At 42.2% G+C, this 17701-nt stretch overlaps 2 protein-coding genes across 2 annotated transcripts; both read left to right on the plus strand.

Moving 5' to 3' along the window:
* The first annotated feature begins 8189 nt into the window (after positions 1-8189).
* Positions 8190-11307, plus strand: LOC100217063 (Tetratricopeptide repeat protein 1). The gene is made up of 5 exons (NM_001143434.2): positions 8190-8541; positions 9496-9675; positions 10317-10443; positions 10565-10678; positions 10809-11307. The coding sequence occupies exons 1-5, from the start codon at positions 8311-8313 to the stop codon at positions 10922-10924; spliced, it is 768 nt and encodes a 255-aa protein (NP_001136906.1). The 5' UTR covers positions 8190-8310; the 3' UTR covers positions 10925-11307.
* Positions 11289-17334, plus strand: LOC118473170 (uncharacterized). Its single transcript, XM_035961913.1, has 5 exons — positions 11289-11580; positions 13185-13221; positions 13954-14026; positions 14105-14203; positions 14281-17334. Exon 5 carries the CDS (start codon positions 14523-14525, stop codon positions 15558-15560), a length of 1038 nt encoding a protein of 345 aa, XP_035817806.1. The 5' UTR covers positions 11289-11580; positions 13185-13221; positions 13954-14026; positions 14105-14203; positions 14281-14522; the 3' UTR covers positions 15561-17334.
* Positions 17335-17701: the final 367 nt, after the last annotated feature.

Below are 17701 nucleotides of genomic sequence, written 5' to 3' on the forward strand. Positions count from 1 at the left end.
CTGATAACTATGCAACATGAGCAAGCAAACATACAAACCAGCAAGTATACCAACAAATATTTAGTATAGTGGTCAGAATAGCGATATATGGATGGGTAGAGTCTTGAGTAGAATCTGTGTCATGTGGTGTTGTGATATTACTGGTGGTGGAGCGGAGGTGCTTACCAGGAGGGTGGACTGGAGGCGAAGCGACACTATGCGTGTAGCCGGCAGAGCAGAGTAACTGAGTGGGTGGGGTGTTTGCCTTGGCTGAGGGTGTTGAGTGTGTGGAGAGGGAGAGGGTAGCTGGGTGTATTTATAGCTGGGTGTATGTGGTGTAGCATAGTGAAGTTCACTGTTGGTGAGAATAGTGACGAATGAATCGTCTGACTTAGTATGAACAAGAGAGTTATAGGCAGAATATGGGACAAGAGTATTTTGGGAGTTTTCTGGAATATGGACCATGCTTAAGGGATGACATGGTTGGGTAGGGAATAGTTTGATAAGGATTTAGAAATGAGAATTATTGGAATCTGAGTTTGGGAGCCTGGTTCGAAGGAATCTCAAAGTTAAGCGTGCTCAACTTGGAGAAACCTAGGATGGGTGACCAGATGGGAAGTTCCTACTGGAAGGAAAATCACAGTCACCGGAGTTCGTATGACTGGAACATGGGTCTGGCTGGTCTTAAGTGGACTGGACAGCATGATGGATGAGTAGTTGAAATTTGGGATAACTAGATGACCGATGAATAGTAACGATGAATAGTGGCGACGGAAAAGTAATTACAGATATCATCGATGAATAGTAACGATGATGAATAGTAATGGTAAATAGTAACGATGATGAATAGTATATGTGAATAGTAACGATGAATAGTAACAGTGAATAGTCGTATGAACGAACGATGAATAGGAACTATGAACGAACGGACGAACGATCGGACGAACGAACGATCGGAATTTCGGCAGCATAACGACAGGAAAAGATTATTTGGACGAACGAACGATCGGAATTTCGGCAGCATAACGGCAGGACAAAGATTATCTGGAAGAACGATGAATAGGGACTATGAACGAACGATGAACGATGAATAGAGACTATGAACGAACGATGAACGATGAATAGGGAACTATGAACGAACGATGAACGATCGAATGATCGAACGAACGAACGATCGGAATTTCGGCAGCATAACAGCATGACAAAGATTATCTGGAAGAACGATGAATAGGGACTATGAACGAACGATGAACGATGAATAGGGGCTATGAACGAACGATGAACGATCGAATGATCGAACAAACGAACGATCGGAATTTCGGCAGCATAACGGCAGGAAAAAGATTATTTGGATGAACGAACGGACGAACGATTGAACGATCGGACGAACGGACGAATGAACCATGAACGATCGGACGAACAATCGGACGAACGAACGAACAAACTAAGAACAGGGGGACGAACGATCGAAGAACGATCGAACGATCCTTGTGCTAGTGTGTGCTTGTGTGGAACATGGAGTGGGTGTGTGGGGGGGGGGAAGAGAGTTGCCATGAAATGGCTTGGGGTGGGATGAGAGGAGACCCTTGCCCCTCTATTTATAGCCATGGTGGGGGGATTAGGGGGAGGGATGAGAGCATTAGTGGGAGGATGAGAGGATTAGTGGGAGATTAGCATGTATTTGTCTTGTATAAGTGTAATTAGCTTGTAGAGCTCACCGTATGACACTGGAGGCATACGTATACGTATGGGCATGAGGAAAGTTATGAAGAAAATATTTGTAGGGTCTTGAAAAATGATTCTGAAGGTATTTCTCAAGAGGAAAATATCCGAAGATATATCGGTGGAATAGTTGAGCAGTATTTCTGGAAAGAACTTGAAGGGGATCACTAGGGAAAATATTTGTAGGATATTTTGAGGAGGATTTTAGAGAGAATATAGACCACTATACTTTATTTGTTGATATCAACTCGCAAACAAACATTTTGAAATGAAATTTGAAATTCATTTTGAATTTAGAGCAAGTTTGAGAAAATTTCAGGATTTGAATTTTTGGGATGCTACAGTTGTCATGACATTTGGTCTGAAAAATGCTGGTGCTACTTATCAGAGGGCTATGAATTTGATCTTCCATGAATTGTTAGGAAACACTGTGGAAGTTTACATTGATGATATTGTAGTCAAATCGGCTGAGTTTATTTCTCATATAGCTGATTTGCGCAAAGCCTTTGATAAAATGCGTCAGTATGGTTTGAAAATGAACCCACTTAAATGTGCTTTTGGAGTGTCGGCTGGTAAGTTTTTAGGATTTGTCATACATGAACATGGTATAGAGATAGACCCTGACCGAATCAAGTCTATTCGGAATGTGGGACCTCCGACCTGTAAGGTCGAGGTACAGAGGTTTCTCGGCAAGGTGAATTATTTACGAAGGTTTATTTCTAACCTAGTCGGGAAGATTGATGCGTTCACCCCTATTCTTCGGCTTAAGAATGCTGCCGAATTTGCTTGGGGGGCAGAACAGCAAGAAGCATTTGATCTCATCAAAAAATACTTATCTTCGGCTCCCGTATTAAAAGCACCACGAGCAGGAGTACCATTCCGATTATACATTGCAGCTGAGGATAAGGTCATTGGGGCTGTTCTGACACAAGAAACTGAGGGGAAGGAGCACGTGGTGACATATCTAAGCCGAAGGTTGGTGTATGCTGAAACAAGGTACACTTTTATTGAAAAGTTATGCTTATGCTTGTTTTATGCATGCACCAAATGTAGATGTTATTTACTGTCTAGTCATTGCACTGTTTCTGGTCAAGCCGATGTGATCAAATACATGTTGCATAACCCAATTATGAGTGGTAGAATTGGTAAGTGGGCTTATGCACTCATAGAATATGACTTGGCCTATGAACCATTGAAATCTATGAAAGGCCAAGTCGTAGCGGATTTCATTGTAGAACATCGGGTTAATGATATTCATGAACTAGACATGTCATACCTCACTATTACTCCTTGAACTTTATATTTTGATGGATCGGTTTGCAATGAAGGGCAAGGAATTGGCATTGTGCTTGTTTCACCAAGTAATGTCTCCTTTGACTTCTCTAGCCGATTGAAAACTTATTGCACTAATAATCAAGCTAAATATGAGGCCCTCCTATTCGGCTTAGCACTTTTAAATGGTATGGGAGTAAAACATGTGAAGGTATTTGGTGATTCTCAGTTGGTTGTCCAACAAGTGTTAGAAGAATATCAATGTTTTGATGGTACTCTAAATAGTTACCTTGAGAAATGTTGGAGCATAATCCATTCTTTTGACGAATTCAGTATTCGGCATATCTCTAGAGTTGAGAATCATAGAGCTAACGATTTGGCACAAGATGCATCAGGTTATCGGATAAAGAGAGGGAAATTTCACAAAACCGAAAATCTGATAACCAGTGCAGAGCCAAATTCCCAGGTCGCAGACCGTCCGCGTGATGACGCCGGACCGTCCGGGGTTATCAGAAATGTTCTCTTAATCGATTCGGCTGACAATGAAGCCGATGCAAGTGATTGGAGGACACCTATACTTAATTATTTACGAAATCCCAATATCAGGACAGATAAGAACATTCGGCGAACAGCTTTCAAGTATGTTTTGATGAGTGATGAACTTTACCGCCGAACAGTCAATGACGTCCTGCTGAAGTGCTTGGGCCCAGATGATGCTATATTAGCCATGGCCGAAGTACATGAAGGAATTTGTGGTACTCATCAATCGGCTCCAAAGATGAAGTGGTTGTTGCGAAGGTCTGGTTTTTATTGGCCTAGTATGATAGCTGATTGTTTCAAGTACTACAAGGGTTGCCAAGTGTGTCAAAAATTCGGCGACCTACAGTTGGTCCATGCAGCCGAACTACATCCTATCATCAAGCCTTGGCCGTTCAGAGGATGGGGATTAGACTTTATTGGAGAAATTCATCCTTCATCATCAAAGGGGCATCGGTTTGTGTTAGTTGCCACTGACTATTTCACCAAATGGACTGAAGCCGTTGCTCTGAAAAACATGACACACAAGGAGGTAATTGAGTTCATAATTGAGCATATTATTCATAGATTCGGCATTCCCCAGACCTTGACTACAGATCAAGGGACTTCTTTTATGTCAAAGGAGGTACGTGAATTTGCTGGATTATACATAATTAAGCTGCTTAATTCATCTCCATATTATGCTCAGGCCAGTGGACAGGCCGAGTCTAGTAATAGGATATTGATTAATTTGATAAAAAAGAAGATATCTGATAATCCTAAGCATTGACATAAGATTTTGTCCAAAGCTTTATGGGCTCATAGAATATCTAAACATAGTGCTACTAAAGTATCTCCTTTTGAGCTTGTCTATGGGCAGGAAGCAGTATTGCCTGTGGAAATAAGTTTGAATGCTGTCAGGTTCGCCAGACAAAATGATCTAACTGTCACTGATTATTATAATTCAATGATGGATAATATTGATGAGGTGACCGACAAGAGGGTGATAGCTTTGGGAGCAATAGAAAAGGAAAAGATTATGGTAGCCAGGGCCTACAACAAGAAGGTCAAAGCAAAGTCATTTCAAGTAGGGGATCTGGTGTGGAAGACCGTCTTGCCTCTAAGGAATAAAGACCGGAAGTTTGGGAAATGGTCGCCAAGCTGGGAGGGTCCTTATAAAGTAAAACAGGTAATGTCTGGTAACGCCTATTTGCTACAAACATTACAAGGCAAGGATTTACCAAAGGCTTTGAATGGGCGTTTCCTCAAACAGTACCATCCTAGTATGTGGCAAGATGCCTAAGAGAACCGATGTGATCACATCGAGTTAGTTGCTTTTGGTTCGCCCAGCTCCACCAAAAGGCAGGGGGGCATATGTTTGAACCAAAAAAGAGCTGGCGGACGGTCCGGCCCTGAGGCCGGACGGTCCGCGGTCCGGACAGTCCGCGCCTGTGGGCCGGACGGTCCGCGCGTGCGCAGAACAGATTAGTGTTCCGAGTTTTGTGCTACGGTTGTTAGCTAGATTCGCGGAATTAGCTCAGAATCAGTTGTGTAAAGGGTCCAGCCCCTCTCCTCTATAAATAGAGAGGTCTACGGCCGATTTGTAATCAACAATCGAATCAATACAACTTCTATTTCGCATTTTATCCTAGGAGTAGTTCTAGTCTAGTTTAGGTTTAGCCTCTCAATCCCCAAATTCTCTGTCTCTCTTCGACTCTACGTCGATTAGAGGAGTCTAGGTCGGTCTATCCGAGCCTAGACAACTCCTAGGATCTCTCCTCCCCGACGGGGTCCCTCCCGGGAGCGAGATCCAGGCGCCGCCGGCGATCTTCTGCCGCCCCTGCGCACGCGCGGACCGTCCGGCCCTAGGGCGCGGACCGTCCGGCCGTCAGGCAGGGAACCCGAGCTCCTGCACCAGGTCGCGGACCGTCCGGCCCTGTGCCGCGGACCGTCCGCGCCTGACCAGGGAGCACCGCCGCCTCGCGCCAGGTCGCGGACCGTTCGGCCCTGTGCCGCGGACCGTCCGCGCCTGACCAGAGAGCACCGCCGCTGGTTCTCTTAAGTAATTGACGCCTCCAAAAAGGTGTCAACACTCTCTGTTCTAATTTATAATTCGTTTATATTTTTTACTCTAATTTTAACCGACTCGTCTTATTAAAAAATCATAATTATTGTTAATTTTTGCAGTGACATTGTTTAGCATATAATATACTTTAAATATTGCTTTGAATTTTTTATTTTTTGCAAAAACATTAAATAAGACAAGCCGATCAAATATGGCACAAAAAAAGTCAAACGAAATATAATTTAGGACGGAGGGAGTATATTTTTTCATATGGTCTGAGATAGTTTTTTAAAAAATGTATGTCCATGGGATTTATAATTTGTAGTGTTAAGATTTTTATTTGAGATTGTTAAGATGGTAAAAAACACAATTTCAACAAAACATGGCCTTAGGGCTTGTTCGGTTCGCTCTCAATCCATGTGGATTGAGTGGGATTAGGTCGGTTTAAATCCATAACAAGTCAAAATTTGTCTTGATCCCGCCCAATACACTCCAATCCACATGGATCGAGAATAACGAACAAGGCCTTATTGGGATCACCACGATCATGTGGTGTTGCTCCTGCTTATCCCGCTTCTATCTATGCTCCTTCAGCACGTGTAACACCCTAGAAGCCTCATGGCAGACACCTCTCTGAGTGTTGAGAGACGTCGTCTTTTCATGCTTAACACTCTCCTAGCTTCACAACACATCCATGCCGAGACAACACTCAAGATTGGTGGTCTGTCCTCATAGTCTCATAGACAACGTCACAAAGGACATGGTGGTGCCTTGACTTTCGCACCACTTACCCCATCAAACCTCTGGACATTTTATAGACCCTCCTCCATAATACCTAGTCGCTTAACGCCAAAAATGCCACTATAGAACAATAGTGACAAGATGTCACCTAATTCGTAGCATGGCCTAGGTCGTCCTTGGGTCATATTAAAACATGTGGTCTCATTCAAGAGGCCTATAGCCAAACATGATGCATCGTCTATGTGCACCCTTCATGGTCTGATAGAATCCAGGTACTAGGGGTACACCCTAATCCCTAGAGCCACTACACGCAGGGCCATTCCTGACTTTTCGGGGGCCCAGTGCGAAATCTGATATGGAGGCCCCATCCACACACAAATATATATATATATATATATATATATCGAATATTTGACGTATAAAAATTATTATGCACTGTTTTGAAGTGTATAAGATAACAAATATAAAATATAGCTGAAAACACTTACTGGTTATCTGATATCATTAAAAATATCTTCTAACATTTTGTGATACAAAGTCACGCTTATATTATTGAGATCAATCTCATCCAACAACTTTTTTTCGATATATAGAATCGGTAAGCCATTTAATCTCTATTGAGTTATTGTTGACCATAAATAGTTCACAAAAATATTTCAATTTTAAAAAGCTTTTGTCTCTCGATGCAACCATCATGTGTATAGTAAATAATACTCTCTCTATATCAAAATAGAATTTGTTTTGCTTCTTTAGTGGATTCATCATTATATAGTTGAATATAAACATAAAAATCAAGAGCTAAAACAAATACTATTTTGAAACGGATAGAGTATTTGATAAGTAATTAAGATATTAGTTTAACAATCTAAACGAAACTGGTCGATAGCGTATCGCTCTTTGGGTATTTGTGTTTAGAATAGATATGTTTAATAGGAAAAAGTGCTAGCTTCCAGTGACTAAGGGGCCCTCTGTTTTTGGGGGCCCGGTGCGGCCGCACCCTCCGCACCCCTCTCCGGTACGGCCCTGACTACACGTGGCTCTAAAAAAACACAACCTCAACACCTATGGCGCCATCTACGCCAGCAGCATGGCTTGCAGAACATAAGGGTCACTGTCGACCCCTCGTATGGACGCCATAACAAGGGGGTTGATTCCTACCACATCCTCAAGAACAACATTCACTTGTAGACTAGGCTACTCAGCTAGTTCACCCTGTCGAGGATGGGTGATGGTGCTCACACCAGCACTCCACCAGGTGGCGTGGCAACAAGTTCTACCCTCACGGCCTCACCTACCGAAGAAGTATGATGAGACTATCAATTCCGCTAATTTTCTCAAAATCTATGCCACCTCTATCATCGCAACTTGTGATAATGAACAGGTGATGGCGAACTACTTTACTTGTTTGGTATTGGCTCATGAATCCCCCTACGACCTATGTGTAATGGGAAATCGCTCTATGTAATGGCCAAAACAACTTATAGCTATGACTAGAATGAGCTCTTATGGAAAACTAACTTATCTAATGGTATTTAGGTCTGTTTCTGTCTTATATGATTCTTATCAAGAATCTGTCAACAACCATTCTTCCAATATCGTGGTGAAAGACATTCTCATTGCAGCATATTTTACTACAATTTCAAAAAACAAGAGTAAAAAACACACAATGAACAAGTTCATTTTTCACATGCACAAAAGCGGTGAAGTGTTTTGTTAAACAACTTATTTATCATGGCAATATCCTGAAGGCACAAAGGTGTCCGTTCGCTAAAGGGGAATTTGCTATTTGGACTTCTCTATTTTACCATCAGACTCACAAATCATAGACACAAATAGTCTTATAAGTCATAGATATATGGACATATAATAGCAGAGAGCCCATGTTAGAAGGATCAAAATAACAATTTTTTCTTCGCCTGCTAAATAGTTAAAGGGTTCCTCTCTACGCACGTCTCCGAGTCCGAGAGGACTTCTCGAGCGAGTTCGCGAATCCAATTCTCCCAGCGAGGGAAGTCATGGTAGTGATCGAGCTGGAGCCCGAGGAGGCGACGCGCCCCTCGTCACCGGCATCGGAGGAGAAGGCGGCTGCCGCGGCCGGTGGGGAGGCGGCGCGCCCATCGTCTTCAGCGGCGCCCGAGGAGGCGCCCACCGCCGCCGCCGCCGCTGTTGGCGGGGAGGCGTCGAGGGCGGCCGGAGAAGAGGAGGAAGCCTTCGAGGACGCGCTCACCGACGAGCAGCTGCGAGAGGTAGTGCCATGGCCGCCCCGTATCCTTATTGCATTTCCCCTCACGTTTGCTGACTGGGATACATGAATCTGGGGTTCAGTTGCTTGGTGTTTGAACTAGACTGTAGGATTGATTGCTTGATTCGTGCTTAGAAAGTTAGAGTTGGAGGAGCTAATAGTTTCGTTGCTGGATTTGATTGTGGGGTAGTGATGGACCCCCCATAACGTCCCTCGTCCCCTGTTTGTTATGAACATCTGTAAGATGGTGATATGTTTAGTACGTGCTTAGTGGCTGACTAACTATATTCTATTGATCAGACTTCATATGTTCTCTATTTTGGCAACTGCTTCAGATTACCTGGTGAAGAAACAATGCTGCTTCTGTTCTTATATATGATATCACAATATCTGAGCTTCTTACCGTGCTCAATTACAATGAAAGTGACCAGTAAGTTTGTTTTGTGGTTTGGTTATACCACGCTGTATAGGTGATCCCGATCACTTGTCGGGTTTGGTTATAAACAGGTACAAAGTGAACGAATGCAATAAAAGCAAACTCTACTAGAAAATGACGCATATGCATGTGAAATATACAAAACTGATGTGGCCAACGTGATGTTAAAAGACTTGTTATCAAATTTTCACCGATGTGCTACATTTTATAACTATTCCTTTTGCAAAATTATGATAAACCAGATCTTAACTGTACAATTTGCTAAGTTTTGTGGCAAAACTAGGTAGGGATGGCCAACCATCAGATGCAGTGTCTTGGTGTATATTTGTGATGGCAGTAACTGCCACTACATGATATAGACATTAATTCAATTCATTATTATCTTGCAACCTCTTGGAGGCCATTGCTTGGAGCTCATTATATTTTTAAATTATCTGTTAGCTTGGGTCCGAATTCTCTAGCATCCTTTCTGGGGAGATTTGTTTCACTCTGGTAAATGAGTACTTTTTCTACTTGCTGTAGAAATCTAGAAGCCAAGCAAATGATGCAAAAGCAGAAGGAAACAAGTTTTTTGGGTCCGGACAATATGAGGAAGCATTATCTAAGTATGAAATGGCATTGCAAATTGCTGCTGAGCTGGAATCTTCTGAGGATATACGTGCAGCATGCCATTCAAATCGTGCTGTGTGCTTCCTGAAATTGGTAAGCCATTTTTCTGATTGGAATATAGCTTTGGTGGGCAGAGAAAAATGTACATATTTATGGGCCATAATTATTCCTTAATGTCACTGGCCTACTACCACTACTGTTATCCCCTGATATGAATCCGTACTGTTTTCACCTGAGAGGACCTGTCCTTGCACTCTTGTTTAAGTTTGCTAGCAAACACTGTTTTGAATGTGCTGCCTGAACTTGCTAAACTCTAGCTGTTTTACCTGGTGTCTTGGGACCCTAAATCTTTGCTTCTGGTTTTGGTAAATATTTGCACTTGTTTAGTCTAGTTTCAAATGTATTGTACTATTCACCTTAATCTCTTAGGTAGTGTTTGGTTCCAGAGTATGGTGGGATAGAGCCCCTCTGCTTCTAATTTATTGTTGTTTGGATTGGTTCCGAGTAGGAAATAGTGACTCTAAAAATGGAAAATTATCCTCAAATGATGAACCATCTGGCTCCCCAAAATCACCCGGACGGAGCCGCTCCCTAGCATATGGAGCCACTCCATCCCAATTGGCTCTGGAACCAAACAGTACCTTAGTTATTTACTTGGATGACCACATTGGTTGAATAAAGCTATTTTTTATGTCATTATTAGCAGACCCCAATGCTGACTTTTGTGTTACTAGGGAAAGCATGATGAGACGGTTAAAGAATGCACAAAAGCACTTGAGCTCAATCCATCGTACCTGAAAGCCCTGCTTCGGAGGGCAGAAGCGCACGAAAAGCTCGAACACTATGATGAAGCTATTGCCGGTTAGATGTTCTCTCTTATGGTTTTTTATGTGACAGTCGCACATTATCGCCTTCAACATAAGCATGCATCATTGCTGAAGCTCACTAGTTCTGATTGCTGTCAATTGATCCCTGCTCATAGATATGAAAAAGGTTATTGAAATGGATCCTTCAAATCAACAAGCCACAAGGTCTCTTTTCCGGCTTGAGCCCCTGGCAGCTGAGAAGAGGGAAAAGATGAAGGAAGAAATGATTGGTAATGTGCTGCCTTTTTTTTGCAAGTACCAAAAACAGCATTATTTTGGTGCCTTGTGATCTCATCGTGAAAAGTTGCAGATATCTCTCCTGTAAAATGGCTTTTCTTGCGATGCATGTTTGTTTTGCAGGAAAGCTAAAAGATCTGGGTAACTCCGTGCTGGGGCGCTTCGGAATGAGCGTTGACAATTTCAAAGCCGTCAAAGATCCAAACACTGGTTCTTACAGCATCCAGTTCCAGAAGTGACACAACGTGAAGAAAGACATAGATGAATGGCTGGGCCGCTGGGCGGCATATTTAAGTTGCAATTGTTCGAGGCACTTGTGCTTCACATACCTGGACCATATCCAAATAGATACCTGCAAATCGATCCAAATAGAAGAGGAACTGGATTATTGCGTTGTGTTTGCACTTGACGTTAGAGATGCTTTCCGAAGTGCAAAGTTGCACGACCATTTTGAACTGTGGTATTTTCTTCAATATAGTTGTTTTCTCTATGTTGCAAACGATGCCTTTTCGTTTAGAGCCCGCCTAGTCAAATTTATTATACTTGCTCTAAGGAACCCGTAGACTGCAGAAGAATGGCAGCAACAAACCAAATGTGAGATCTATACTGTTGTGTGAGTGCCTCCAACTGTTCTGTTATGTCCAGGTGTAGTGTATCTCTCTTCCTATATACAATACCGGTTCAAAGCTGCGTTCTTCACGCTATCCACGTCAGCGGAAATTTTTTTAGCTACTCGATTGTGGATCAACGGCTCACATATCTCTGAAGACTACTCCCTCGTTACCTTCGCTGCTTCTGGAAATTTCCTCTCCTCAGTCCTCACACAGTCAAACTTCCATCTTGTCCCTCATCCTTGCTCCCTCCGCCGCGTCTTCCGTCTCGAGCACTCCAGCAGGTTTGCTTTCCTTTCTTTTTTTCCCCCCGAATTGTATAGTTGCGGCAGATCTGCCGGTTCGTTGTTTGATTTTTTTACCCCCCAAATCGGTGACCTTGCTCAGCTTGCTGCTCGCCATTCCTCCCTCCACCTCCTCATTGCGTGGGCCGCTGCACTGAGCAGCAACAACCAGCAGATCTGCCGGTTCGTTGTTTGATTTTTTTACCCCCAAATCGGTGACCTTGCTGCTCGACATTCCTCCCTCCACCTTCTCATTGCGTGGGCCGCTGCACTGAGCAGCAACAACCAGCAGATCTGCCGGTTCGTTGTTTGATTTTTTTACCCCCCAAATCGGTGACCTTGCTGCTCGCCATTCCTCCCTCCAGTCCTTCTGTCCGCAGCCTACCACACACGCCACGCCTCGCCTCCGCCGCGCGCACGAGGGCGTCGCCTCCTCTCAAAGACTCGACTCCGCCCCTGCAGGCAACTGCAAGGCTGGCACTTCATCCGGCGGCGGCAATGGCGGAGCCGCGGGGCGGGAAGAGGGACGCGCTAGGGTGGCTGGAGTAGTGCCGCGGTTGGATGGCCATCGTGGGGGAGTTCCTCTTCCAGCGCATCACCGCCAGCCACCTGGCCAACCCGCTCGAGCTGCCCCCGCTCGATGGCGTCTCCATCGTTGTTCTAATTGATTTTTTTACCCCCCAAATAGGTGTGCTTTTTCTATTCAATGAAATGTCCATGCCCATCGCTGCCCAATTTTGTGTCTGAATATGTGTAGGTGTGAATCGTGGTGCTTGCAAAGTGGTAATGTGCCCGATGTTGTAGTAGTAGTAACAGTGCGATAGTGTTGTTCGATGTTACTGTCTTGAGTTCATGCCTTCAGGTGCTGAAGAGTGAAGGCGCCACTAAAATCCAGTTTTCCGTTTCTCCAGAATCTGGAAGTCCTTTGGAGTATGCCATAGTTCCATGTATGTATCATGGAAAATCTTAGCACTGCAGCCCGATGCTATTACGTAATGTCACCAACCTAGTGGTAGGCATCTGATGGATTACAATGTAGTAACACGCATGCCATTTGTAAGCGTGGAATATTATTGAGAAAATTTTCTCGCCACAGTTTGGTATTTTAGTTAAGTTTGGAACAAGAGACAATAACTTCATTGGATGACTGTACAAATTTTTGTAACTGATAGAGACAATCCTATGGGCGTATTATGCGAACAAAACAAATAGATTGTTACTAGATTTAGAATGTGTTCTGTCTGGACATTAAACATGTGTGAATTGTTTGTGGTCACAAATAAACTGGTTCCGACAACGTGTTTTTTTCCCGTCGTCGATTTACATATTATTTGGTTTGTAATTCGGTTTCTCTTCTTCACCTCAGTGAGGTTTTTTTAATGGTTATAAATAAACTGGTTCTAACAACGTGTGCTTTTTCGGTTTCACTTATTTACCTCAATGAAGTTGGGAGACCCCGGAAAAAAAATTAACACTTTCTGCCTTCAGGTGCCAAATGGCGATGCCTTCTAATTATGTGTTATAGAATATAAAGGTGTTCATTATGTGTCGTAGGATATAAAGGTTTTTGCCCAGCTTCTAAGTTCTGAATTTTCATCATGTAGGTCATATTCGTCCTCTGCTGAAGACAAAATTCGTGAGGTAAGTCTTTTCATACCTTCTGTTTCGAAGTGCCTTGGGTTCTATTGCACTGCTGCGTGAATTATTCCATTTTGTAGCATTCCATCCCAACCCACTTGGTTCATGTACTGATTTTGCTATGTACTGTGATCCCTTTCTAACAACAAATTTAATAGTTTTGTTCATACACTGTTTCCTAATTAGTGATGAAGACATCAACCTATTTATCCTTGGGTAGCAACCAATGCATCTGCTATGTATATGATTTCTCTCTACTTCCTCCTCTACCGAATTGGCTAATTATATGTGTACACCAAAAGTACCATGAATAGTTCATTCCAAAAAAGGTACAGTTAACAATCTACACAGTTTGCATTTTCCCCGTGCTTTGTAAACTGTTAACACAACCATGTGGTTACACATATCTGATGATCACTATATAATTGATCTGTACAAACATGTACATATAATATACAATCTACACAGTTTGCATTTTCCCCGTGCTTTGTAAACTGTTAACACAACCATGTGGTTATACATATCTGATGATCACTATATAATTGATATGTACAAACATGTACATAATATATATATATATATATATATATATATATATATATATATATATATATAAAGAGAGAGAGATCATACCAACTATATATATATACACATGTATGATCTAGGAGATCTATATAATACTATCCTATTCTTCATCTACAAGGTGTAGTGATATTGATTGGCATATATAATTAGGAAAAATAGGTGCGAATTTATGGGAACTACTTTGACATGGACCCCGTAAATCCAAACAGCCACAGAAAGCGGAGTAAGTCCTTTAGTACAGTCCTTAATAAACAACAAAAGCCTAGCTTTTGATATGCTCATGACAAGTTTGTCGTGACAGATTATAACAATGCATGCTACGCCCCATCAACTTTATCTCATGCAGAAGCAAGGCGTATACGTAAGCGAGTGCTAGATCAGCGAAAACTAGCATTAGCAGGTAAGACAATGAACACACCTTTTTCCCAATATTTTTAAACAATATCTAATATTGAGGAATTAATACAACTGTACTAGGATCCAGCATGCCCTCTCAGCATACTCCCACATTGCAATGCGGACACTTCGATCCAGATTTTGTAAAAACGATCAAAGGTAAATTATGATAATTAGTCAATCCATTAATTAGTTAATGTTGCTAAGAAGATAACTACACAACAAATAATAATACTATTTAAGAATCGTAAGGTTAGAACGAAAGATGTTTTGTTAATAAATTCTTACTGGCCTTTTCTTAATTTCCTTCATTATTTCTATACATGGTGACGAAATTTGCAGCTTCATACCATGATCGATCGTATTATGGAAGACCATCATACCAATGTATTCATTGCTCCGCACTTTTTTGGCACGGCGAGAGAATAAGGTCATCTGTGGGAACACGATCCGTCATCTACAATAGTTGTTGTAAAGGTGGTAAAGTCCGCATACCTGCTTACAGACCCAGGCCTGAACCATTATTATCATTAGCAAGGTTTGATGGCGATGTGGTTTCAAAGACCTTCATGCAAAATATAAGGCAGTACAATTGCTTGTTTGCATTTACATCTATGGGCGCTCATATTGATAGATCATTGAATGATGGTCGCGGCCCACCAGTCTTCAAGGTATGTGGTCAGATCCATCATCGAATAGGCTCACTACTACCAATGACCGACCAGCCCCCCAAATTCCTTCAACTTTATGTATATGATACATCACATGAGGTAAACAATCGAATACGGTCTTTATCAAGTGACGATGCTCCTGATTCTCCTATACAGCCACAGATTGTTAATGAACTATTACAAATGTTGGACACCCATAATCCTTTTGCTAAAAAATTCAGAATTGCTAAGGAAAGGCTTACTGAACACGCAGATGAGGAATTTATCATCAGAATAATTGGAGCCAAAGAAGGAGATCCCGTACAATATGACATGCCAACAACTGATGATTTAGCCATGCTTGTTATCGGTGATTTCTCCCTCGAAACCTTTAAACGGGACATTATCATAGAAACCAGAAATTCTGAATTGAAACGTATTTCATCGTTACATCCGGCTTATATGGCCCTTCAATATCCACTCCTATTTCCTTATGGAGAGCGAGGTTTCCAAGTTGGTGTCATGTATAGCGGGATACAAAATAAACAGCCAAATTCAAGAATCCATATGACAATGCAAGACTACTATTGCTATCAATTTCATTATAAGCCTGGCAACCCAATCCATTTCTCTCTTATGGGATATTATCAAATCAAGCTAAGGTCGATGCTCGTGCCTGCATTGATGAAAATAGGCTTACTTACATTCTGAATAATCAGGACAAATTAAGAATAGAAAATTTACAAGGTATATCAGATGCTGTTAGTAGAGGTTGCATAAACGGGGAAGAGATGGGGAAAACAATTGTGCTTCCAGCATCGCATATCGGTGGAAGACGATACATGATACAAAACTATCACGACAGCATAGCTATCTGCAGAGTTCATGGCCCACCTGACTTCTTCGTAACTTTCACATGTAATGCAAAGTGGCCTGAAATTATTGAGAGTCTTTACCACTGTGGACAAAAAAATTCTGACGCACCTGATATTGCGATAAGAATATTCCATATGAAATTACAAGAACTGCTACATGATATAAAATCTGGAAACATATTTGGACCATGCAAAGTATGGATCTAAGCTATATCAGTAAGCACAAAGCCCTTCCACACTGAATTGCTAAGCTGTACATAGGGAGCACCGCTGCTTCACCTTCACCGCCGCAACAATCTGGGTCAGAACCTGTTCAGGAAAACTCAAAACAGTCAGCACCCAGCAACTGCACGTCATAAGCTCAAAGTCCACATAATAGTATTTACACTTGCTGGTTTACCAAGTTTAACTGCTGCTATCAGCACGGCTATTATCCAGTATGCTATATAGGGATATTCTGCTCCTAGACCATATGAAACAAATATTTTGTTGAAGTTTTGGATGCCATTTTTTCTTACAAATGAAAGCACATCCAACTTTAGTTGGCTGTTCTGCTATCGACTACATCCCTTTTTTGTTTGAATGCGCAGCTTGCTAGGATATCTTTTCTTTCTTCCTTTCAGAGGCCATAGGATTGCATGCAGCATGTTGCAGTCTAGTAGAATGATCTCATCAAGTTTCAGCACTATCATTGCACTGAGATCCAGCCTCTTCACAGCTCATCCTGAGATATCAAGGCTCACGAGCTCATTGAATGATCCTGTCAAGAGTACATTCTCTAGCTTAGCACACCCAGCCAATGAGATCTTCTCTAGTCCAGCACATCCTTGATGAATGACGATGGTCTCCAGGCTGCAGCTTTTTTCTGTGGCAGATATGCAACTCTTTCCACTAATTATTTCGTTATTACCAGAGAGGTCAAGAAACCGCAAGCTTTTCGACCCTGCCAACAAGTCATCTTTCCAGAGAGTTGTACCACATTGAATTGTAGACTTTGCTACTCCAAGTTTGCAAATATTAGGAAGCTGCCCCTGTAACTGGCGTATGTCCCAATCCTTGGCTCCGATCACATTTAGCACCCTCAGCTGAGTCATGAACTCTAGCATCCGTCCAAACAAGATCTGATCACAGCATGTGTAGCGCACATCCAGCACCCACAGCCTTTGGAAGCACTGCTGGATGCCATCTGCCTCCCACATCTGTGCCGCTCCATCTAGGCCACTCTCTAGCATGTCCTGGCAATGGTCGAGCCATAGGAATCTAAGGCTTTGGTAGCACAGGAATGGAGGCAATGAGAAGCTAAATGTGCAGACACCAAACAATCATGCAGCCCAATGAATCGATTCCGGCCGTATGACTGGCTGGATGGTCTATCTCACACAAACATGCATGCATGCACGCTGTAAAAAGCTGGCCCAGTACTACGGCCCAATGTGCTGCTGCCTGCCACTCAAACAATTCAATGTGCAGCCACGAGCTTGCAACCATGAGTTTCCTGGCAATGGTCCCTTTTTTTAACTATCAAATATATGTATGTTATTCCATGTCAGTTTAGTGATGTACGACTGAGATAGGTTATGGCAACATATGCCATATAATAGGAAAGACAGTTTCATGCTGGCATCTCTTATTTGAAAGGTTACTTAGCACTTCTTGTACACTTCTTAGCCCCGAAAATAAGGAAGGTTATTTTTTCTTAATCACCTACACATGTTGTATGGTCTTTTTGGCAATGTTGTATGGCAATGCCATAAAATAAGAAAGGCAAAGTATGCCATAGAATAATAGTTTGAAAAACATTGCCAAAAAAGGCCACAAAAATGATTTCTTCACTTTTATTATATACCAGCAATGTTACTTGACAATTCTTATTCACTTATTTACAGGTTGATGAACAGGTTTCAGCTGAGCTCAATAAAGACAACCTCGCGTCACCTCCTAAGAAGTATGTATCTATAAAAAAAATTTAAACTCAAA

The sequence above is a fragment of the Zea mays genome, chromosome 8 (assembly GCF_902167145.1).
Source record: "Zea mays cultivar B73 chromosome 8, Zm-B73-REFERENCE-NAM-5.0, whole genome shotgun sequence".
NCBI classification, from domain to species: domain Eukaryota; kingdom Viridiplantae; phylum Streptophyta; class Magnoliopsida; order Poales; family Poaceae; genus Zea; species Zea mays.

Coding starts and splice junctions, on each gene's coding strand:
- LOC100217063 (NM_001143434.2), top strand. CDS start 8,311: ATGGTAGTGATCGAGCTGGAGCCCGAGGAGGCGACGCGCCCCTCGTCA. Junction 10,444..10,564: donor CTATGATGAAGCTATTGCCG/GTTAGATGTTCT, acceptor CCCTGCTCATAG/ATATGAAAAAGGTTATTGAA. Junction 10,679..10,808: donor GATGAAGGAAGAAATGATTG/GTAATGTGCTGC, acceptor TTTGTTTTGCAG/GAAAGCTAAAAGATCTGGGT.
- LOC118473170 (XM_035961913.1), top strand. CDS start 14,523: ATGGTGACGAAATTTGCAGCTTCATACCATGATCGATCGTATTATGGA.